Below are 25,092 nucleotides of genomic sequence, written 5' to 3'. Positions count from 1 at the left end.
TTGTATCCTTCCCCTGAACAACTATGTTGAATAATCTTTGTTTTCAGATTATTTGACAGTTGTTTTGAGGAGCCCATGATGCCACTCTTCAGAGGAGATTCAAACAGGAGAAAAACTTGCAAGTGGCCACTTTAAGTAGCTTTTCTCATGATTGCATACACCTGGCTATGAAGTTCAAAGCTCAATGAGGTTACAAAACCCCAAAAAAGTGCTTTAGTAAGCCAGTAAAAAGTAGGTAGGAGTATTTAAAACAAGAAAATGATAAGGGTGCCTATACTTATGCACCTGTCAAATGTTGTTTGAATGCAGATTGCACATTTTCTGTTAGTACAATAAACCTCATTTCAAGGCAGAAACATTACTGTGTCCAACACTTAGTAGATATATGAAACTGAAATAGCTGTTGCAAAAAAAACAATTTTTATAAAACATTAAGCTTATGATAAATAGGGGTGCCCAAACTTTTTCATATAACTGTATGAGGTATGTGCACATGTTGCGGATCCGCAGCGGATTTGCAGCAGTTTTCCCTGAGTTTAGGCTACTTTCACACTTGCGTTTTTCGGCGGACGTCGCAATGCGTCGTTTAGAAGAAAAAACCGCATCCTGCAAAGTTGTCTGCAGGATGCGTTTTTTCCCCATAGACTTACATTACCGACGCATTGCAACGTATCGCCACACGTCGCAACCGTCGTGCGATGGTTGCGTCGTGTTTTGGCGGACCGCCAGCACAAAAAGTTACATGTAACCTTTTTTTGTGCGTCTAGTCCGCCATTTTCGACTGCACATGCGCAGACGAAACTCCGCCGCCTCCTCCCCGGACCTTACAATGGGGCAGCGGAAGCGTCGTAAGACTGCTTCCACTGCCCCCGTTGTGCTTTTCTTTCACAGCATGCGTCGGTATGTCGGCTAGACGCACTGCGACGGGGCCCGTACAGACGCTAGTGTGAAAGCAGCCTTACAGTACTATGTAAACCTATGGAAAACAAAATGCAGTGCACATGCTGCGGAAAAAAAGCACGGAAACGTAGCATTCTTTATTCTGCAGCATGTCAATTCTTTGTGTGGATTCCGCAGCGGTTTACACCTGCTCCATAATAGGAATCCGCAGGTGTAAAACCGCACAAAATTCGCAAAAAAATCGCGGCAAATCCCCAGTAATTCCGCAGGAAATCCACAGTACGGGTTACCTGCGGATTTACCAAAATCAGTCCAGAAAAATCCGCAGAGTAATCTGCAACGTGTGCACGTGGCCTTATTCTCCAGGTCATTACGAGTTTGTAGATCCCAAACATGTCTAGGTTCTTTTTTTATTTAAGTGGTTAAAAAAAAAAAATTGTCATTTTCCGAGACCCTTAGTGTCTCCATTTTTTAGGATCTGGTGCTGTGTTGAGGGCTTATTTTTTTGCATGTCGAGCTGATGTTTTTAATTATATCATCTTGGTGTGTATACGATCTTTTGATCCTACTTTATTGCATTTTAATGCAATGTTACGGTGACCCAAAAAATGTAATTCTGGCGTTTTGACTTTTTTTTTTTTTTTTTTTTACTTTTACTTTCTTCAATAGTCTCCATGTGAGACTAGAAGCTGCGATCATTCGATCGCCTCTATTGCACACAGACGATTAACAGATCGCTTTTGTGTAGCAGAAATGCTCACTTGCAATGAGCGCAGACCGGTGGGCGGCTCACATTGCAATCTGGCAATGACTACTACAGGGGTCTCCTGTCCCCAAGTTTAGAAGCAGCATAGAGGAGATTATTCAGCAGCATTGAGTAGAGTGTTAGTGAATTAATTTCCACTGTAGTTGGATCAGCCTGTAATTTGATTTTCTACTTTGATTTTGAGTATTGTTCCAATTACAAACCTCTACGGGATATTAATTTTGATGTACATTGATAATTTTTGTTTTATTTTTCTCAAGGCATTCCACTATGTAATGAAATTTGCAACTGGTATATATAATTCAGTTATATCTAGGGTAAGGTATTTTAGTGTTCCCTTTATTTTTTGAGCTGTGTATTTTCTTGTAATAGTATGTAAAAATAGTTGATAAATGATGACTATGTAACCCCGTGTACTGACTTTCAGGTGAGGCTGTCCACCATTGTTATGCTTGTGCGTACAGGGTACAATAAGGATTGCAGACTGAAACATTTACTGAGATGTGTTAGGCTACTTTCACACTAGCGTCGTACTCGGCCCGTCGCAGTGCGTCGGGCCGACGTACCGATTCTAGCAGTGAATGCGCCGCACAACGGGGGCAGCGGATGCGGTTTTTCCACGCATCCGCTGCCCCATTGTGAGGTAGGGGGCGGAGTTCCGGCCGCGCATGCGCGGTCGGAAATGGCGGACCGTCGGCACAAAAAAAGTTACATGTAACGTTTTTGCTGCCGGCGGTCCGCCAAAACACGACGCAACCGTCGCACGACGGTTGCAACGTGTGTGCATACGTCGCAATGCGTCGCCAATGTAAATCTATGGGGAAAAAACGCATCCTGCAGACAACTTTGCAGGATGCGTTTTTTCGCCAAAACGACGCATTGCCACGTATGCAAAAAAACGCTAGTGTGAAAGTAGCCTTAAGATTCAGCATCTTGCATATTAATTTCAATGTGTTGCAAAGTATTTCCTGAGTGGTTACTGTGAAACTCTTTCATCTTGTGTTACAAGTCTGTAATGTATGGCGCAATACATTGCTAAACGCTGGTTGCTAACTGTGTTAGAAACCTATGTGAGCCCACTCTACATGTTCCAGCATGCAAGCTATAAAGGTGTACTTGTGCATGGCTTATTTTGTTTCTGCACATTCATACAGTGGAAATACAATTACTTACATAAGCTTTGTTTTCTTGGCAGGTGGTCAGAAAAGCTCTAACAGAAGAAAAAAGGGTGTCTACTAAAACCTCAGTGGTGGACCTGGTGACAGAAACCGACCATTATGTGGAAGAGTTAATTATTTCTGCTCTGAGGGAAAAGTTTCCTTCTCACAGGTGAATTATTAAAAAGAATGATGGGCCTACAAGGGTTGTCTGAGGTCTTCTGGCATCAGCTCAGAAGGAGGTCATGTGAGAAAGCTGCTCAATTTTACCAGATCCAACATCTCCATTATTAAAGATTGGTTTTCCTTCACTGCAGGGAAATTGAGGCATAAAAATAAAATAGCACTCCACCACAAAATTATAAAATGATAAAATATAGCAGTAAGTGATAAATCGATCTACAGGTGCTTCTCACAAAATTAGAATATCATCAAAAAGTTAATTTGTTTGTTCTTCAGTACAAAAAGTGAAACTCGTATATTAGGCCTATTTCACACGTCAGTGGCTCCGGTATGTGTGGTGACAGTTTTCTCACGTACCGGAGACACTGACTCATGTAGACACATTAAAATCAATGTGTCTCTGCACATGTCAGCGTGTTTTCACGGACCGTGTGTCCGTTTGAAAAACACGGAGACATGTGAGTGTTCGTGGGAGCGCACGGATCACACGGACCCATTAAAGTCAAGGGAAGTTTATTTTAACCACAAAAAAATAAAAAAACATTAATTTTTCATTCCTTCTCTCCAGCGAACGCTGCTGGAGAGAAGGGATGAATGGCGGCTTCAGCACCACGCTGGGGACAGCGCTTACTGTAGCGCTGTCTCCTGCACGGACCGTGTGGTACACGGGCGGCACACGGCTGCCACATGTGTGCCACACTGATGTGCCACGTGAGCTCACGGATAACTCCGGTACCGATTTTTTCCAGTACCGGAATTATCTGGACATGTGAGACTGGCCTTATATTGAGTAATTACAAACAGAATGATCTATTTCACGTGTTTCTCTGTTAATGTTGATGATTATGGCTTACAGCCAATGAAAACCCAAGTCATTATCTCAGTAAATTAGAATAATTAACAAAAAACACCTGCAAAGGCTTACTAAGCGTTTAACACCTTTCTGACATCGTGCGTAATAGTACGCCGATGTCAGACTTCCCCCTGACTCCGGAGCCCATACCTTTCCGGGCACATGTCAGGATGGTCCTACTCAAAACGCGTCTGAACCATGACCATTCGGAACACTGGAGTGTTCCCTGATGTTTTGGGGTTGTTTTGCTGTCTCTGGCACTGGACTGCTTGACCGTGTGCATGGCATTATGAAGTCTGAAGACTACCAACAAATTTTGCAGCATAATGTAGGGCCCAGTGTGAGAAAGCTGGGTCTCCCTCAGAGGTCATGGGTCTTCCAGCAGGACAATGACCCAAAACACACTTCAAAAAGCACTAGAAAATGGTTTGAGAGAAAGCACTGGAGACTTCTAAGGTGGCCAGCAATGAGTCCAGACCTGAATCCCATAGAACACCTGTGGAGAGATCTAAAAATGGCAGTTTGGAGAAGGCACCCTTCAAATATCAGGGACCTGGAGCAGTTTGCCAAAGAAGAATGGTCTAAAATTCCAGCAGAGCATTGTAAGAAACTCATTGATGGTTACCGGAAGCGGTTGGTCGCAGTTATTTTGGCTAAAGGTTGTGCAACCAAGTATTAGGCTGAGGGTGCCAATACTTTTGTCTGGCCCATTTTTGGAGTTTTGTGTGAAATGATCAATGTTTTGCTTCATTCTGTTTTGTGTTTTTTCATTGACGACAAATTAAATGAAGATAATACCAAAGAATTTGTGATTGCAATCATTTTCAGGAAGAAACTGAGTACTATCTGATAGAATTGCAGGGGTGTCAATACTTTTGGCCACAACTGTAGGTGTGCTGGTTACTCATAGATGACCAATCAGTGTTAATAGTCGTACAACAGCGAAACAATAACACAATAAATTCCAGACATATGCAATACACAAAAGAATCTTACTTTCAAATGTTATTTCGCTGAGTTTTCGGTGCTGTGTATTCTCTGCCTCGAAGTATGCCGGCAAAGAAGGTCAGTAGCCTGATTCCAAATGAACAGAAGCAGCTAGTATTTTGAGAGAGCTTAATATGTGCGCCAGTTCATGGAGCGCTAGCATACCATGTTTCCGTGAGTTCTGTTTGGGGGGTCCGTGCGGTGAAGAGCGGTGGAAATCCGGGGAGCGTCCTCCCCTATTGGGAGTGCACCGTTATGCTCACCAAGGATCCCGTCAGGCGGCGTGCCTCGGCCGAAGGCGCCGCTAGACTGTAGCGGTGTGTGAGGGGGGGTGGTCGGGGTGACGTCACCTAGAGCTACGGCTTGGAGCAGGGTGACGGAAACTGAACAGGGCCAATTGCCAACGCGTTTCGAAGATCCACGGACCTTCTTCGTCAGGGCTATTGGGCCCAGCTGTCATCTGCTCCTTAAATACAAGACCTAAAGCCCACCCACCGCTACTAGTCATAAACCAAACTCAAAGAGCTAACAGAGAAAAGGGCTACCACTCTGGCTATGAATTAAATAGATTTACAATAAGATTCCAATAGCTTGTATTAAAAAGCCCCTTTGGGATAAACATAACAATAATGTATATAATGATGTGTAAAAGCTAAAAACATGCATATATGCAACCTTTAATACAGTAAGTTAAAAAGTGTGTATAACGACACTAAAAATTTAAAATTTTTAAAAATGCTCGCCCCATAGAAGTCAACCACACTCTTTTGTGTAAGAGAGGCCTAATAAATAGTAAAAGAAGTCAGGGGGAGAAAATACGCAATTACAAACTATAAAACTATAGTTTATCTAATAAAATAAACCCTAAATTTTTAATTATTATTTATTAAAAGCATATAATTCCAACTCGTGGTTTAGGCCTCTAGGGGCTAAACTATCTAAAATCAAAATTCACTTGGATTCTGTACGTGACATCAACTTTAGATAGTCCCCTCCCCTCCAGTTTTTATGTACCACCTGAATGCCACAGAACGTTATCCCTTTTGCCTGCGTTTAGTGCGGCCTACATAAATTTTATTACTCTCACATACTAAGCTTTCTCAAAATACTAGCTGCTTCTGTTCATTTGGAATCAGGCTACTGACCTTCTTTGCCGGCATACTTCGAGGCAGAGAATACACCGCACCGAAAACTCAGCGACATAACATCTGAAAGTAAGATTCTTTTGTGTATTGCATATGTCTGGAATTTATTGTGTTATTGTTTCCCTGTTGTACGACTATTAATTGGTTATCTATCAGTAACCAGCACACCTATATTGATTGGCCATAGATCAGCAACCGACATATATATATATATATATATAGATAGATAGATAGAGTATTAAAGGGAAATACTTTCTTTTCTTTTCATTCATTTATCTACTTTTAGCGCGGTGACCTTCTACAAATTTTAATATTAAAAATTACAAAATCTGATATACTATCTACAGACCTTTTATGCAGAAAACGAAAGATTCAACTGTACCAATAGCATTAACTCCTGGTAGCAAAACCTAATATTGTGATTGAACATGCTAAAGTCGTTTATTTATTTTTATCTCCAATGTCTAGATTTATTGGTGAAGAATCTACCTCCGCAGGTTCCAAATGTGTTTTAACGGAGAGCCCAACATGGATTATTGACCCCATAGATGGAACCTGCAACTTTGTACACAGGTATAATTCATTGAGATTATTACTTAGGATTCCTACTCGTGTTTGTTGTGAGTACAGCACTTCGCCATTTCTGGCAGTCCCTTAGGAGTGGGTGGAGGTGCACGTGCACCATTGAGACAGGGCTCTGCAGAGGGCAGTTCTCAAAATCAGTGGGGGTCTCAGAACTTGAATATCCAGCAGTTGGGAAGTTTTGTGCTTGTTCCTATGGATAAGGAATAACTTCTAACCTAGCCGAAATGTTGCACTTTTTTTCATCTTTAACTGGTGTGCTGCCTCAATTTTTTGTGTTTTCTATATTGAAGGTTTGGTATTTGCCTGGGGGGCACGGCACACAGTAACATATTTGCATATAGTAATAATATATATATATATATATTTTTTCAACTGTTTGGAACTTATTGTAGGGTTCATACAAAGTTCTGTCACAAACTGACTCCTATTTCCACTAATTTTTTTTTTTATTTTTTATGCATTTTAATTTTGAACGCTTATTGCTTAAATTGTATTTGAAGATGGGTTTACAGCATTCAACTTGCGGCATTAAGTGACTGCCTAACAGTAAGTATTGGGCCTGACTGTAGTATCTTGCAAGGTTCTTTTCTGTATTGGTCTTCAGGGCACACCACTCCCCTGCTTGCTGGTTGCAGTGCCTCCTGATGACTGACAGTTTAGACCAGCAGCACAGCAAACCCACTGCCCAGTACTGTGCATTCTGAAGAAAACATATAGATAAACTAAGGTCCTAATAATTAATTACACAACTTTAAAAAGACTCTCCTACTATATACAAAACCTTTGTTAAATATATTCTTTAAAAAGGGGGACTTATCCTCACTGTAACTATTAGAGAAGTTCCCCTTTTTAAGAATATATTAAATAAAAAAAAGACCCTCCTATATACGGAACTTAAGTTGCAGAACTGTGCATTCTCCCATGCTGGGAGCAGGGGCAACTTATCTCTGCAGCCTGGAATAAGCGCAGAGAGACTGAAGCTGGCGAAATGCTGCAATCTAACCAGATTCAGAGCAGCACTTACAAGCTCTATAGCAAAGAGCTTGATGTCAGCCCTGTACTTCCAGCCTTGGAGGCCGCAGTTAGATTGCAATGGTGGCCAGAAACCTAGGCAATGTGCCGTAAACTATAGAATTAAAATTCTTGAGAACAGTGGATTCCAAAAAGGAGGCACATTGCAAACTTGTTTGTTTTACAGACACTTTGTAATTTTACTTACCAAGTTTACACAACCAACTTAAATTCTTTATAGGTCAATTAAAGTAATGGGTGAAATCCAAAAATGTTCACCTTTGCCTTTACTACTTTGCAAAATGCTACACTTCATTTTGCTTTTTGGCTTGTATGAAGTATTGATTCCCACACCGGCGATTTGATGCCATCATTTGCTTGTACCACTGAAATCAGGTTCTTTCCTTCCACAGGTTTCCACTGGTGGCTGTCAGCATTGGATTTGCTGTCAATCGAGAGGTATAAAAAGTGTACTGTAAGTTGGTAACCTGAGATTCCTAATGGTATCTCATAGGGGAAGGGTAAGAGGTTGTTTTCTTCCTAAATGACTGTAAAGGGTTGTTATGACAATTATACAAAGTAAATCCAATAATTTGAGTTTCTAAAGACACCAGGTATCTGGTATTTGTTCCTTTTGTTTTGGATTAGTGATATTGGGGTTGGTGCATACCAATAACTATAATACATTTCCAAGATATCCATGGTTTGGATGCTGATTAGTGATGAGCGAATATACTCATTTCTCGAGCACGCTCGGGTGTCCTCTGAGTATTTTTTTTAGTGCTCGGAGATTTAGTTTTTCTTGCCACAGCTGAATGATTTACATCTGTTAGCCAGCATAAGTACATGTGGGGATTCCCTAGCAACCGGGCAACCCCCACATGTACTTATGCTGGATAACAGATGTAAATCATTCAGCTGCGGCAAGAAAAACTAAATCTGCGAGCACTAAAAAATATTTGGAGGCCCCCAGTGCATGCTCATCACTAATGCTGATGGTTCAGCTCTGTTCTCATGTTCGTTTGGGCATTCTATTTGTTTCGTTTTAGGAATAAGCAAACTGAATAAGAGATCCGTTGCATCAGTTGTGGAAACAAATATGGGGCCCCATTGATTACTACAGGGTCCCTATGGATTTTTATTTATTTTTTTTTAAAGGAAAAGTTTTGCATGTTCTAAATATGGACAACAAATGACCTCACCATAATCAATTGGGCCCCATGCTTCTGTTTGTGTAACTGATGAAACAGATCACTTATTCTTTGTCTGTTCCAAAATTGGACCAAATAATGTCTGGGTTCACACAAATGTGATCAGAACCTTAGATGGCTTGCAGAAATTTTTTTATACCAGTTGATACAGGCTCCCTCGAAATATTGGTAGTGAATTTATTTTAAGAAAATATATGTAGAATATTTTACATTTTGTGCTACTGCTTACATAAATGTAACATCCAAGCCAAGGGGTAAGCACAGACAAAATGAGAGATCCATATACTATTATTAAATGGATGTAGATCAGCACTAGCACAAACAAGGTTAGCATCTTGTGTTAACATGCCATGATTAACTCTTCTATAGGACCACAATCACATATCCTTTATAATTTTGATCCATCAAATAACACAATCCCAGTCATGGACTTCAGGTGTTTCATATAATCTGTTGAATGCACTAAAGTGTGTTCTTCTCCACCTGCCGGTGTTACATATATACAAGGTACAATGCATTCAAGGGATTCTACACAGTAGGATCAACACTGCTAAGCTAGCTATATGGGCACGTGATCATAGGTAGTAGAATAAAATACCTAGAGATCTGCAATCCGATTTCTTATTCCAGAAAAATCCACAATTTTCTTAATATATAAATTAGCTATTAAGATCTGTGGGCCGGACACTGATCTGCATGAGAATCTGCCTCCAGAGATTATTTTAAATGAAAGGGAGAGTTACCAGTGTGAGACATGTAGATGAGCAGACTGTCATTCAGAACATCTCACACTGGTAACTCTTGCTTTCATTTAAAATAATCCCTGGAGGCAGATTTCCTGCGAGGTCAGTGTCTGACCCATAGATTTTAACAGCTCATTTACATATTAAGAAAAATGTTGGGTTTTTTTGTTTTTTTTCCTGGAATAAGACATCACAGACATCAAGGTACCATTTTATTCAACTTCCTATGACCTGCATACCCATATAGATGGCTTAGGAAAATTGATCCTACTGACAGATTCCGTTTCAGGTTTGTGTCCCATGGCACAGCTGCTGAAGGCCTCACCCATGTTTGGGCACTAATGTGAGCATAACTTTCCCAGGAAAATCTGTGTTGCTGGAATTTTGTGTACTCCTTTCCCCTGCAGGTGTGCATAGTCTTTGGATGCATGTGACTTTATGTACATTTGGTGACTAGTATGCTACAATGTTTCTTGAATTTTGTAGTTATTCTATTATTAATCTTTATGCATCGCAGCAAAGAAAACACATTACCAGCTTCTTCTGCATGTTACATAGTCTGCACTACATCAAAAAAGCCCAGAAAGACTGAAGTCACTTAGTAAATGTCCAAAATGGTGAAATTGCATTGTAATTCAAGAAGTTTATGTATAATTTTTGCAGGCCGTTCCCGAAACTGGTGTAACAGTTTTTTGGGGTTTTTTTTCTTCCAGCTTGAATTTGGTGTAATATACCATTGTATCGATGAAAAATTATATACAGCGAGAAAAGGGCAAGGGGCATTCTGCAATCAAGAAAGGCTTCATGTTACAAAAGAAACAGGTCAGTTTAAGACATTTTCAAGGCTATCGACTGTGTCAAATAGACAGATGCCATAAAATTGACTTGTTTGAGGCAGATGAAAGAACATGGGGTCTGATTAAGACTGGCGTTTTCTACTCCAGTCTTAATGAATTTGGTGCATTTTAGTCCAGCAGTTCCTTCATGAAGAGGTGTCTGTCTCTTGAAGAATTAGGCACATCTTAAAACTGCCATGCACCTTTCCTAGAAATGTTACTTCCGCCAGGTGAATGGCATACATGTCTTGGGTAAATGATTAATTCACTACACCTTGTCCCACCTGAGCTCTGCCCACCTTTGCGGAGCGGTCTTGTACTGGTGTAAAGATTGTGACATTTAAAAATTTCACACCAGAATTCTGGTGTCTGTCTGGTGTCGTGTGCTAATAGCAGCATACCGCAGGAAGGCTCTGTGCAACTGGAGCATTGCACTACTGATGGCCCACCCTGCGACTTGGTGGTGAAATTGATGTGACGATCAAGACTACCCTCAGCAGAGAGCAACATGCTAACCTCAAGGACCAGGACCATAGGACAATGCAAATTTAGGCAATATGTTCTGCTTTTATTTCTCAAAATAATAACAGTTGCACTATGAAATGGTTCGGTTGAAAGTTTTCTTTTTCGTAAGTAACTTTTTTAGACCATTTTAACACATTTGAAAAATGCAGTTTAACCCCCCCCCCCACGTCCTTGAATAAGTAATTGTGGTTTTACCATGTTTTTTTCTCATGTGATTTTGGTGCCGATTTGACGCAGTGTTTTTTTTTGTTTTGTTTTTAGTGCACAATCGCTGGGATTCTGCATTACGATTCTATATCCTCACAAGGTCCCTGGCAGCCCAGCTCCACCTCCTCATCAACTCTTGACCAAGCTGATCTGTTCCACTCCCCTGCCAGGGACTTTGCAGTCACGTAGAATTGTAGTTCTAATGGTGACTTATGCAGGGAAAAGAGGCTTCCTGTTTCTGCATAGAATTTAGAAGGATTCAGCTAGTCTGCTTTAATCACGTGATTTCATACACCTAATGGAAAAGAGAAGCATTAACTGGGCAAAAGGGCAAAATTTGCAACTGTAAATACAGTTATATAATACTAGATGGTAGCCCGATTCTAACGCATCGGGTATTCTAGAATATGCATGTAGTTTATTTATGAAGATTTTAGAATAATACATTGAATACACAGGATTCGGCCGGCCGCGACCAATTAGCGAAGCGTGGTTCAAATCCCGCGCCAATTTGCGGCCGGACTGCGCGTGTCGCTGATTGTTCGTGGCCGGCCACGCAGTATATAGCACAGCCCACGCAGTATATAGCACAGCCCACGCAGTATATCGCAATGTGGGCATCATATCCCTGTTAAAAAAAAAAAAAAAAAAAAGAATTAAGATAAAAAATAGCCCCCGCAGTCCGATTTCCCCCCCCCCACCCCGCCATACTTATCGACCTCCGGTGTCCCTCCCAGTGTCCGTCCGTCTGCTCTATGGGTGCCGCCATCTTCCAAAATGGCACATTTTGATCGCTGTGATAGGTTCTATCACAGCGATCAAAATAAAAAAAATAATAAATAACCCCCCCCCCCCCTTTATCACCCCCATAGGTAGGGACAATAGTAAAATAAATAAATATATATTTTTTTCCCCACTAGGGTTAGGGCTGGGGTTAGGGTTAGCGTTAGGGCTAGAATTAGGGTTAGAACTAGGGTTAGGGTTAGAATTAGGCTATGTGCACACGGTGCGGATTTGGCTGCGGATCCGCAGCGGATTGGCCGCTGTGGTTTCGTAGCAGTTTTCCATCAGGTTTACAGTACCATGTAAACCTATGGAAAACCAAATCCGCTGTGCCCATGGTGCGGAAATTACCGTGCGGAAACGCTGTGCTGTATTTTCCGCAGCATGTCAATTCTTTGTGCGGATTCCGCAGCGTTTTACACCTGTTCCTCAATGGGAATCCGCAGGTGAAATCTGCACAAAAACACTGGAAATCCGCGGTAAATCCGCAGGTAAAATGCAGTGCCTTTTACCTGCGGATTTTTCAAAAATGGTGCTGAAAAATCTCACATGAATCCGCAATATGGGCACATAGCCTTATGGTTAGGGTTGGAATTAGGGCTAGGGTTGGAATTAGGGCTAGGGTTGGAATTAGGGCTAGGGTTGGAATTAGGGCTAGGGTTGGAAATAGGGCTAGGGTTGGAAATAGGGCTAGGGTTGGAAATAGGGTTAAGATTAGGCTAGGGTTAGGGGTCTGTTGGGGTTAGGGTTGGGATTAGGGTTGGGATTAGGGTTAGGGGTGTGTTGGGGTTAGTGTTGGAGTTAGAATTGAGGGGTTTCCACTGTTTAGGCACATCAGGGGTCTCCAAACGCAACATGGCGCCACCATTGATTCCAACCAATCTTGTATTCAAAAAGTCAAATGGTGCTCCCTCCCTTCCGAGCCCCGACGAGCGCCCAAACAGTGGTTTACCCCTACATATGGGGTACCAGCATACTCAGGAAACTGGGCAACAATTATTGGGGTCCAATTTATTCTGTTACCCTTGTGAAAATAAAAAATTGCTTGCTAAAACATAATTTTTGAGGAATGAAAAATGATTTTTTATTTTCACGGCTCTGCGTTGTAAACTTCTGTGAAGCATTTGGGGGTTTAAAGTGGTCACAGCACATCTAGATAAGTTCCATGGGAGGTCTAGTTTCCAAAATGGGGTCACATGTGGGGGAGCTCCAATGTTTAGGCACACAGGGGCTCTCCAAACGCGACATGGTGTAACGATTGGAGCTAATTTTTCATTCAAAAAGTCAAATGGCGCTCCTTCTCTTCCGAGCCCTGCCACGTGCCCAAACAGTGGTTTACCCCCACATGTGAGGTATCAGTGTACTCAGGAGAAATTGCCCAATGAATTTTAGGATCCATTTTTTGTCCTGTTGCCCATGTGGAAATGAACAAATTGAGGCTAAAAGAAATTTTTTGTGAAAAAAAAAAAAAAAAAAGTACTTTTTCATTTTTACGGCTCAATTTGTGAAGCACCTGGGGGTTCAAAGTGCTCACTATGCATCTAGATAAGTTCCTTGGGGGGTCTAGTTTCCAAAATGGGGTTACATGTGGGGGAGCTCCAATGTTTAGGCACACAGGGGCTCTCCAAACACTACATGGTGTCCGCTAACGATTGGAGCTAATTTTTCATTCATAAGTCAAATGGCGTTCCTTCCCTTCCGAGCCTTGCCGTGTGCACAAACAGTGGTTTGTGACCACATATGAGGTATCGGTGTACTCAGGAGAAATTGCCCAACACATTTTAGGATCCATTTTATCCTGTTGCCCTTGTGAAAATGAAAAAATTGAGGCTAAAATACATTTCTGGTGGGAAAAAGTACTTTCATTTTTACGGATCAATTTGTGAAGCACCTTGGGGTTCAAAGTGCTCAATATGCATCTAGATAAGTTCCTTGGGGGGTCTAGTTTCCAAAATGGGGTCACATGTGGGGGGAGCTCCAATGTTTAGGCACACAGGGGTTCTCCAAACGCGACATGGTGTCCGCTAAAGATTGGAGCCAATTTTTAATTGAAAAAGTCAAATGGCGCTCCTTCCCTTCCGAGCCCTGTCGTGCGCCCAGACAGTGGTTCCCCCCCACATATGAGGTATCGGCGTACTCAGGACAAATTATACAATAACTTTTGAGGTCCAGTTTCTCTTTTTACCCTTGGGAAAATAAAAAAAATTGTTGCTAAAACATCATTTTTGTGACTAAAAAGTTAAATGTTCATTTTTTCCTTCCATGTTGCTTCTGCTGCTGTGAAGCACCTGAAGGGTTAATAAACTTCAATGTGGTTTTGAGTACCTTGAGGGGTGCAGTTTTTAGAATGGTGTCACTTTTGGGTATTTTCAGCCATACAGACCCCTCAAACTGACTTCAAATGTGAGGTGGTCCCTAAAAAAATGGTTTTGTAAATTTCGTTGTAAAAATGAGAAATCGCTGGTCAAATTTTAACCCTTATAACTTCCTAGCAAAAAAAAATTTGTTTCCAAAATTGTGCTGATGTAAAGTAGTCATGTGGGAAATGTTATTTATTAACTATTTTGTGTCACATAACTCTCTCGTTTAACAGAATAAAAATTCAAAGTTTGAAAATTGCAAAATTTTCAACATTTTCGCCAAATTTCAATTTTTTTCACAAATAAACGCAAAAATTATCGACCTAAATTTAGCACTAACATGAAGCCCAATATGACACGAAAAAAAAACAGTCTCAGAACCGTTAGGATCCTATGAAGCGTTCCCGAGTTATTACCTCATAAAGGGACACTGGTCAGAATTGCAAAAAACGGCCAGGTCATTAAGGTCAAAATAGGCTGGGTCATGAAGGGGTTAAGGAAAATATTTCACAATTTTTTATTTATTTTTTTCAAACTAGGTATTTTAGAATAAAGTTTCTGAAGAGCTGAATAAGACATGATTTTCTTTATCTTTCTTTTCTTTTTTTTTTTTTTTATATTCCTCTGTTGCAGAAATATGGACTTCTAAACATTAGGGCGGGTGAGAATGAATCCCAGTGCTTACTGTAATGTCAAGTGCCACAGAAGGAGAGTTGAGAAGTAATGTCCTTACATACAACTCTCTGGATCGGGCAACAATCAAGAGTATTATGTGATAATGACCTCTGTCATTACAGCACCAGGAAATGAGAGCTGCAGTGATGTATATGATTGTGCTAGCAGTGTTTGTCACATACAGCACTCTGGATCTATCTCGGTTATCATGGAATTATTCCCACATACCTGGGATAGATCCAGAGCCGGTATGTAATGACATTTTCTCTCCTCCTCCTGGCGCTTGTAATTACAGTATGTGTTGGAAGGGATCAGTTCAGTGTGATAAGTATAGACACCTCAATCTAACCAGATCAGTGTAAAAGCTTACTTTGCTGCTTCATGATTGGGTAATGTTATACAGGGGAAAAAGTAAATGCCCTCAAAGAAGAATCTCTGTTAACGCCCTCTTGGGAGAAGGGAAATTTAGCATACTGGGCAATCTTAAAGGTTAGGAGCAAATAGTTACGCCACGCAGAGGGAAAAAAAGAAAAACTTTTGATTCAGCTCCTTTATCATAAGGTGACAAGTTTAACCTTGCTATTGTTTGTATTAGCTATACACTTGTACTGTTACAAGTCTTAATTTTAGAATTTAGCTACTCCTAAACATATTATTTTGAATACCAGTTGCATTATTTAACTGTATGTGAACATGGTTGGTCAAAAACAAAAGAAAAATTAAATCAAAACTTCAGTTTGCTTTATTTTCTTTAGAAAGAGATTCTTCAGGTTCACTTATTGCTATATTCAGAAACGTACATTCTACACAGAAATGGATATGTTTACTATTGCTGCTGCTCCTTCCATTCGGGGTTTTATTTTTCTTCCTAACATAGATGGCATAACAAGTGACTTTCCTAACTCTTTTAGAAAGTCTTTGTTTACGCAGTTTATTGGCATTCCAATTGGGATTTATTTCATGCCATAAAAAATGCATTGTAGGCAGATACATCAACAATGTTAAAGAATAGAACCATTAGCCACCGATTTGTTTTAAGTCTGGTTGTGTACGTATAATAAGAAAACCTGACCAGTACCTCCTTAGTGTGAATAGGAGGTATCTATCAGCACTCTGAGAGGGCCTAGACATACAGAAACATTAAGGCTAAGTGCACACATTGCAGAATTGCCGCGGAAATTTCCACGGCAATTCTGCAACTCCTGCAGCGGGTATATCGCATGCGGAATTGGCATGCATATTCCCGCAGAAAACTAGCGTTTTGCAAGCATAATTAGCTTGCAGAATGCTAGCGTTTTCCAAGCGATCTGTAGCATCGCTTGGAAAACTGATTGACAGGTTGGTCACACTTGTTAAACATAGTGTTTGACAAGAGTGACCAACTTTTTACTATTGATGCAGCATCAATAGTAAGATAGAATGTTAAAAATAACAAAAAAAGGTTATACTCACCTTCTGCAAACAGCCGATCTCCTCAGCGGCTTCCGTTCCTATAGATGGTGTGTGTGCAGGACCTTCGATGACGTCGCGGTCACGTGACTGCGATGTCATCGCGGTCATGTGACCGCGACGTCATCGCAGGTCCTTCACGCACACCATCTATAGGAACGGAAGCGGCCACGTGCACCGCTGAGAGGCGGGAGGACTCCGGGGCCATCAGAGGGTGAGTATATAACGATTTTTTATTTTAATTTTATTTTTTTAACAATTATATGGTGCCCAGTCCGTGGAGGAGAGTCTCCTCTCCTCCACCCTGGGTACCAACCGCACATGATCTGCTTACTTCCCGCATGGTGGGCATAGCCCCATGCGGGAAGTAAGCAGATCAATGCATTCCTAGGTGTGCGGAATCCCCGTGATTCCGCAAATTTAATGAACATGCAGCGTTTTTTTTCTGGAATGCGATTCCACTCAGGAAAAAAATGCAGCATGTGCACAAGAAATGCGGATTGCATTCTATTAAATAGGATGCTTAATGTGAGCATTTTTTTCGCGGTTTTATAGCGTTTTTATAGCGAAAAACCGCAAAAAATATGCTACGTGTGCACACAGCCTAACTCCAAGCTGTATTCATGTGTGCCCATCAACTACGGCAAGGTGACATTTGGTGGAGGTAGGATAGGACCCATCAGAGAAATGTCACCTTGCAATGGTTGATGGGCACACAGGAATTGACCAATTTTTGTGCTAAGAACCTTCATTTTTTTTGTAAGCACAGCTTACTGAGTAACAATACAGCTTGGAGTTAATATTTCCAGTGTTTCTGTATGTTTTGCCTCTGGTTCTGCTTTTGTTTTCTTTTTATATATTGGTTATGTACATAGCTATTAGTTGATCTAGTGTATCCACTGCCCATTTGGTGGAATTATAGTCTAAGGGTATGTGCACACGTTGCAGATTTGGGTGCAGAATTTTCTGCACAAAATTTGCATCTGCTGGCAGAAAACGCAGGTGCAGATTTGATGCGTTTTTCTTGCGGATTTTGTGCTTTTTTTACTGCAGATTCAGTACGGATTTCATGCGTTTTTTTACCCCTGCGGATTTCTATAATGTCCGCACGGCCCCCCGAAGAAGCCCGCAACGCGAAACACGCGTCGGGTCATTGCGGATACACGGCGATTGTGTCATCACCTCTCCACATGGGTAAGCTACTATTTTAACCTACCGCTGCTGTCTTGCACTATCTGCACTTTTTGCACTGGCACCTTTTTTTGGATGGTATTAGTGACTTTGTGCAATCAGCAGTGGCCAGATATCTGCAGACATCCGGGCTGCACACCCGGTCTGCGACATTTCTTACATCTGGTTCTCGGTTAGTTGTAACAGGTTCTGGGCCAACGCACTTTAGCGGCAAGATTTTTTCTGACCTGTTTTTAGGGTTGATTTTTATACAATTACCGTGTATTTTGCCTTTCTCTCCAATTTGCATACTCGTCCAACAGTAATTTTTTGTATGTTTACTGGGTCTTTTTCTTGGTATTAGATTCATGTATCGTTTTTTGTGTTAGACAAAATAAAAAATTGTTTGTTTTGATTCAACTCTAAATGTGTTTATTTGACCTTAGTTGTTTAATGGGTCTTGAGCTCCTTTCTCTTATGTAGGAAATATGGATTTCTATAATGGAATGGGTACAGAAATGCTGCAGATCCACACAAAAGAAGTGAGACATGCTGCTTCTTTCAATCTGTTGCGTTTTCCGTGCGGAATTTTCCGCACCATTAGCACAGCATATTTTTTTTCCTATTGATTTAAATTGTACTGTAAATCACGCTGCAGATCTGCGTCTCTGCGCGAAAAAAACCGCTGCGGATCCGCAGTAAATCCGCAACATGTGCACATAGCCTTATATCTGCAGCTTTTTTTTTGTCTCAAGTACTACTTACTGCATTGTCATGGCGCATCTCAAGTAAAGTAAAACGCTGAACTATGAACATCTTTTACCACAGACATCTTGCGGCAGTTCTGGCTTGCTTTTTCTTACAGTGCCCAGCATTGGAGGTTTTCATTTTAGTAACAGCTGCCCCAGTTGGTGCAATGTAAAATAAGTAACATTTTGTCCCCTTAGTCCATACATCAAATCTGAAAGGACTCGCACACCCTGATTCTTTTCAGGCTTTTCATCAGGCTTTTTTCCTGTGTGTACTATCTATAGTGTTATCTATAGATAGTGTTATCTATAGTGTTTAGATTGTATGACCTGCTGCTGTCAGTGTCCATATCTTTATGCCATAGTTTGCCGACTTACTTGGTATATCTTGTATGAACGGGCACCTACCTCGGAATGCCACAAGTTGTTAATCCTCAGTGACATTTCCTTCAGTATTGTATAATTTTGGAAGAATCTCTATCCATTTGTTCCATAGTTCTCTATTAGCGGCCAGTTATTAGAGAATTATCTGATGTTAACAGAGGACAGTTTTCCTACCTGGGCAGAAGGCTGCAAGTTCCAAATGACCTTTTTTTTTTTTTTAGACTGAATTGCTTGCATCGGACTAGTGTCTGGGTATCGTACCTCATCAGATTCAACTTCATAAATCTCGTAATCACTTTCCCCGCCAGTTATGTGGTCCTCATCTTTTGAACGCTTTCTCCAGTTGGATATCTTCTTCAGAATCTGAGACGTTGACAAGTTTTTCCAATTCAGTTTCGCTCAATGGACGTCTTCACCACAGTTTTATCCCACTTTCAAAGTAATGGACACTCGCGGCTTTCACAGAGTAATATCAGCATTGTGAAATAGACCCGAACAGTACAGCAGGGTTAAGATGCAAAAAGTAGTGTGTGTTGAAAAACCGTTTTTAAAAATAAGTTTAGGAATAGAAGCTCCTTTAGCCGGCTGTATGATGTTGATAACCCATCCACATGTAGGTCCTCGGTATCTGATCTGTAGGTGTCCAGCAACTCCAACGATCGGCTGCTGTCTGCTTCAGCTCAGCTGGATGTTATAGTGAATGGAGCCAGAAAAGTAGAGTTCCCGAGAACTGCAGCTCCGCTAATATGCAATTTAATAAGAAATCTGAATCCTAAGGCTGGACAACTGCTTTAAATTATCTTTATTTTCTGCAATTGTGTGACAAATTGTAATATGTAATATTCTGTTTTTACCATCATTCCACCAGGTATCAAGAACTCTTTAATTGTAACAGAAATTGGTCCTAAGCGTGATCCAGCAACTTTAAAATTGTTTTTGGGCAATATGGAGGGGTTTTTAAAATTTCAAGCCCATGGGTAAGTGGTGTATATCTCCTGAAATAAAGACTTGACTTGCAGTTGTCATAAATTGAGAATAACTTATTTTTACAAACAAATTATCAGTACATTATTATGATTTTCTCAAGGACAAGGTAGTGTACTTAATTTGAAAATGGCTGAATGATCCCTGCTTTTGTCTGATATTTAATTGTATTTGAAGTTCAGCTCTAGAAAATAAGCTAACCGAATTATTAATGTGTCCATTATTCTTTATTCACAGTGTTCGAGTGATTGGTAGTGCCACACTAGCCTTGTGTCACGTAGCATCAGGGGCAGCTGATGCCTATTACCAGTTTGGGCTGCACTGCTGGGACTTGGCAGCAGCCACTGTCATAATTCGGGAAGCTGGAGGCTTTGTGATAGATACATCAGGTAGGTGGTATACTGTCTGAAATGCTTCAAATGAATGTTATTAATAATGTAATTACTCTTATTGTATGAATGCAAGGAGATGATGCTATTCAGAAACAAGTGTAATAAATAAATCTGAATTATGTGTGACTTTACTAAAGCAATGTGGACAGATGCTTAAAGGAGTTACTGGGGTATATCTTTGCTAATACATAGTAGTCTGAGAAGTAAAGGCCCCGTCTCACATAGCGAGATCGCTAGCGAGATCGCTGCTGAGTCACAAGTTTTGTGACGCAACAGCGACCTCCATAGCGATCTCGCTATGTGTGACACGTACCAGCGATCAGGCCCCTGCTGCGAGATCGCTGGTCGTGTCGGAATGGCCTGGACCTTTTTTTGGTCGTTGAGGCCCCGCTGACATTGCTGAATCGGTGTGTGTGACACCGATCCAGCGATGTCTTCACTGGTAACCAGGGTAAACATCGGGTTACTAAGCGCAGGGCCGCGCTTAGTAACCCGATGTTTACCCTGGTTACCAGCGTAAATGTAAAAAAAAACAAACAGTACATACTCGCCTTCTGATGTCCGTCAGGTCCCTTGCCGTCTGCTTCCTGCTCTCACTGACTCCCGGCCGTACAGTGAGAAGTGAGAGCACAGCAGTGACGTCACCGCTGCGCTCTGCTCTCGCTGTACGGCGGCTCAGTCAGAGCAGGAAGCAGACGGCAAGGGACCTGGACACCGAAAGGCGAGTATGTAGTGTTTGTTTTTTTTGGTAACCAGGGTAAACATCGGGTTACTAAGCGCGGCCCTGCGCTTAGTAACCCGATGTTTACCCTGGTTACCGGGTGCTGCAGGGGGACTTCGGCATCGTTGATGACAGTTTCAACGATGCCGAAGTCGTTCCCCTGATCGTTGGTCGCTGGGGAGAGCGGTCTGTGTGACAGCTCCCCAGCGACCACACAGCGACTTACCAACGATCACGGCCAGGTAGTATCGCTGGTCGTGATCGTTGGTAAATCGCTAAGTGAGACGGGGCCTTTAGACCTCCACTTATCCCTAGCAATCTTTTAGCTTTTCTTCACACAGCACTGACCCCAACCAAGGTATGGCAAGGGCTGTGGAGTCAGTAAGCCATACCTCTGACTCAATTTCCATGACTCCGACTCCATCAAAATAAGCTCTGACTCCGATTCCACAGCCTTGGATATGGCAAAAAAATACAAATTCAAGGTGCTGATAGTTCCCCAGATAAGATGACTGCAGAGCAGATGGAAGTTTAATTGAAGAGCTGGCTGTTCCCTAAAAAAAACCAAACTCTATCCTTTTAGTTAGTGATACATTTCAATGAGTAAATCAGACAAATTTGGGAAAACCGTTCTGTCTCTGAATAGTCTGATGAAAGTTTACTACTCCCCAAAACACACGGAAAATCCAAAGAAACGAAAATATTTTACTACTTTGCTGTCTTTATTGAATCTTCCATCAACTCTGCAACGCTGACTTCTCCTGGTATCCAGTAAAGCTCTCGGTGTTTTCTTTTGTGTGTTTTTTTTTTTCTTCTTTTTTTTTCTTCTTCTTTTTCTCCCTACTATTGTACTACTGATGCACTTCCAGTGCCTCAAGTCTGACTCTGGACCCTGCACATGGGCAGCGGTGTCTGCAGCAGAATTCCCATTCCCTTCCCTTGTGTGGGATGTGTGAGATTATATTGCATATGGTAGAGGGTCCTTGATCCAAATGTATTACACAAGGCGCCATTCTTTCTGTTAGGAGTGGAATTTTAGAGTCACTGCAGACAGTGTCAGGGAACTGCTTGCCTAATAGTACAGCACAATTATAAACCTGTGTGTTTTGGTGTCTATGGAACGACAGGCCTGTAGCTGTAATATGCTGTTCTTACATAAGTCATCATATTAGACTGAAAGGTCCACTGGAAGTCATATACAATGTAAATATTTTGGGGAAATTAATGCTATGTAAGAACCTCTCCCGATGACACGCTGCCACTCTTGGCTCAGTCAGGTATAGCATCTGGTGATTGGCTCCCTGCGTGGAGTGCACACTATTTAAGACAGCCCTTGGCACTATTTTGTATGCTTGAAAAAGGCCGGATGTTCTGCCGAAACGTTGCTGTTTTACCATGGCTGGAATAAAGACTCTTTTGCTTGGATAATAACACCCGGTTGGAGCGCTGTTCTTTCTACTTTTAGGTATAGCATCTTAAAAGTGAATGGGGCTGAGCTGCCGTTCATGACATACCATAGATTAGACACTGCTTTTTATTTTTCTCTCAGAAAATGTTCCATGCATTTTTTTTTTCAAGATTTCTTTATTTTACAGCATTGTAAGCTTTTAATTAACTGAACAATACTCTCCTTACCAAACCACTAAAGCTTTCTTGCGATCTCTGCCCAATGAACTCCAGTGATGACTTCCGCAGTCTCGTGTCATATTGACAGGTCCTTGCTAGGACCTAAGAAGGGATGGGATGGGTAAGGAGATTGATTTCAAGGGGCTTTACAGCAGGGCTGTGGAGTCGGTAAGCCAAACCTCCAACTCCTCAATTTCCATGACTCCGACTTCACCAAAATGGACTGACTCCACAGCCCTGCTGTTCAGTACTATCCCTCTGAGCAATAATTATCTATTTTGTCCAGTTACAGACTGTGCCCTGGCCCATAGACTACAAAACTGTGTTTGCTGATTGAAATGTGTTTTTTTTTCCTCTAGGTGGACCTCTGGACCTCATGTCTTGTCGTGTGGTGGCTGCTGGTACAATGGAGTTGGCACAGAGCGTAGCTAAGGAGTTGAGAACTATTGACTATGGAAGAGATGATGACTGAAAAGCTTTTTTGGCGTATTCCAAGACTGTGGGCATACACACACTGGCTTCCTTTGGCATATATGTATACTCAGCAGCACAGCATTGTGTAAATGAATTGTGTGTATTGTCTTGTGTATTTCCAAGAAGGTTAGAGCATTGTAGGTTTTAGGATCCACTTGGGCTTCAGTCGCTATTATTTTCAGTCCCTTTTGATTTTATTAACAGGGAAATTTTCTTTATTTTAAACTGTGCTGGTAAATTACCAGAAGATAAAAGGATATTTTACATGTTATATCATCATTTTAATGCAAAATGTTATGTGGAATATACAACTCAACTTAATTAAACTATATTTTTTCACAAACATGTCGTCCGGTCACTGACCTACTACATGTCAGTGCGATGAACATTAATGGTGTGTGTTCAGCATCACAGGCAGGACTTAAATGACTGCTTGGGCCTGTTTATGCAAAATGCATTCCTTCCCTGCATATTGACCTCTGCACAGGGCACTGAGCATGTCTCAACCATAGTCCATGAACTGTTTCACTCTAATGGTTCTAATTCATGTGGCTGCTGTGAAATGTCTTTACACAAGCAGAGGCGCAGTTCAGGCAAGATAGCTGTCTGCATTATCAGATTATGTAATAAACATTACATTCCGAAAATACAGACCGACTATACAGCTCTGGTAAAAATTAAGAGATCACTGCAAAATTTTCAGTTTGTCTGATTTTTCTCTTTCTAGGTATATTTTTGAGTAAAATTTAAATTGTTCTTTTATTCTATAAACTGACATGTCTAAATTTTGTATTTATTTTCTGAAAATGAGAAATGGTCACAATAACAAAGAATGCATTGCTTGCAGACCTCAAGTAATGCAAAAAAAACAAAAAACAAGGTCATAATCATTTAGAAACAACAATACTATTATTTTAAATCGGGAAGAGTTCAGAAATTTTTAATCACAGCTTTCATGCGTCTTGGCATGCTTTTCACCAGTCTTCACACACTGCTTTTGGGTGACCTTATGCCACTCCTGGTACAAAAATGTAAGCAGTTCTTCTTTGTTAGATGGCTTGTGACTATCCATCTTCCTCTTGATTACATTCCAGAGGTTTTCAATGGGGTTCAGGTCTGGAGATTGGGCTGGCCATGACAGGGATTTGATGTGGTGGTCCTTCATCCACACCTTGATTGACCTAACTGTGTGGCATGGTGCATTGTCTTGCTGGAAAAACCAGTCCTCAGAGTTGGGGAACATTGCCTGAGCAGAAGGAATTGACTGTTTTTCCAGGATAACCTTGTATGCGGCTTGGTTCATACGTCCTTCGCAAAGATTAACCTGCCCAATTCCAGCCTTGCTAAAGCATCCCCAGATCAACACCTGGTCGTCTAATGGTTAGACGGAGACCTGGAGAGGCGTGCAAGCCACATTGTCTTGTGAAATTTGGTGGAGGATCGGTGATGATCTGGGGATGCTTCATGCTGGTACTCGGGAGAAATTGTACAACAAATGTGAAGTAAAATTTTTGTGAAAAAAAGTTAAGTTCAGTTTTTCTTTCCACAATTCATTTAATTACTGTGAAGCACCTGAAGGGTTAATAAACTTCTTGAACGTGGTTTTGAGTACCTTGCGGAGTGTAGTTTTTAGAATGGTGCCTCATTTTTAGGTATGTTATGCTATATAGACTCCTCAAAGTCACGTCAAATGTGATGTGGTCCCTAAAAATATGGTTTTGTAAACTTTGTTGTAAAAATTAGACATCGCTGGTCAATTTTTAACCCTTCTAACTTCCTAAGGCTACTTTCACACTAGCGTTTTTTTCAATACGTCGCAATGCGTCGTTCTGGCAAAAAAACGCATCCTGCAAAAGTGCTTGCAGGATGCGTTTTTTTCCCATTGACTAACATTAGCGACGCATTTGCGACGCATTGACACACGTCGCAACCGTCGTGCGACGGTTGCGCCGTGTTGTGGCGGACCGTCGGCTGCCAAAAACGCTACATGTAACGTTTTTTGCTGCCGACGGTCCGCTTTTTCCGACCGCGCATGCCCGGCCGGAACTCCGCCCCCACCTCCCCGCACTTCCCCGCACCTCACAATGGGGCAGCGGATGCGCTAGAAAAATGCATCCGCTGCCCCCGTTGTACAGCGCAGAGAACGCTAGCGTCGGTAACCTCGGCCCGACGCACTGCGACGGGCCAGGCCCGACGCTAGTGTGAAAGTAGCCTAA

At 41.5% G+C, this 25,092-nt stretch overlaps 1 protein-coding gene across 2 annotated transcripts in view; it reads left to right on the top strand.

Moving 5' to 3' along the window:
* Nucleotides 1–24,477, top strand: part of IMPA2 (inositol monophosphatase 2) — a 31,586-nt gene extending 7,109 nt beyond the window's left edge. The window contains exons 1-8 of one of the 2 annotated variants that reach the window (XM_077270172.1): nt 1,931–1,983; nt 2,862–2,995; nt 6,460–6,564; nt 8,001–8,046; nt 10,255–10,363; nt 19,548–19,656; nt 19,901–20,052; nt 22,762–24,477. In XM_077270172.1, coding sequence (XP_077126287.1) covers nt 1,942–1,983; nt 2,862–2,995; nt 6,460–6,564; nt 8,001–8,046; nt 10,255–10,363; nt 19,548–19,656; nt 19,901–20,052; nt 22,762–22,874 — 810 coding nt within the window. In that variant the 5' untranslated portion in view covers nt 1,931–1,941 and the 3' untranslated portion in view covers nt 22,875–24,477. Of the gene's footprint in view, nt 1–1,930; nt 1,984–2,861; nt 2,996–6,459; nt 6,565–8,000; nt 8,047–10,254; nt 10,364–19,547; nt 19,657–19,900; nt 20,053–22,761 lie in introns of those variants that run through there. The other variant, XM_077270171.1, reaches the window with a different exon arrangement.
* The last annotated feature ends 615 nt before the right edge of the window (nt 24,478–25,092 follow it).

This window comes from Ranitomeya variabilis, chromosome 6, assembly GCF_051348905.1.
Source record: "Ranitomeya variabilis isolate aRanVar5 chromosome 6, aRanVar5.hap1, whole genome shotgun sequence".
In the NCBI taxonomy this organism is placed as follows: domain Eukaryota; kingdom Metazoa; phylum Chordata; class Amphibia; order Anura; family Dendrobatidae; genus Ranitomeya; species Ranitomeya variabilis.
Note: the sequence above shows the minus strand (reverse complement) of the source record. Positions and strands in the feature narration are given on the sequence as shown.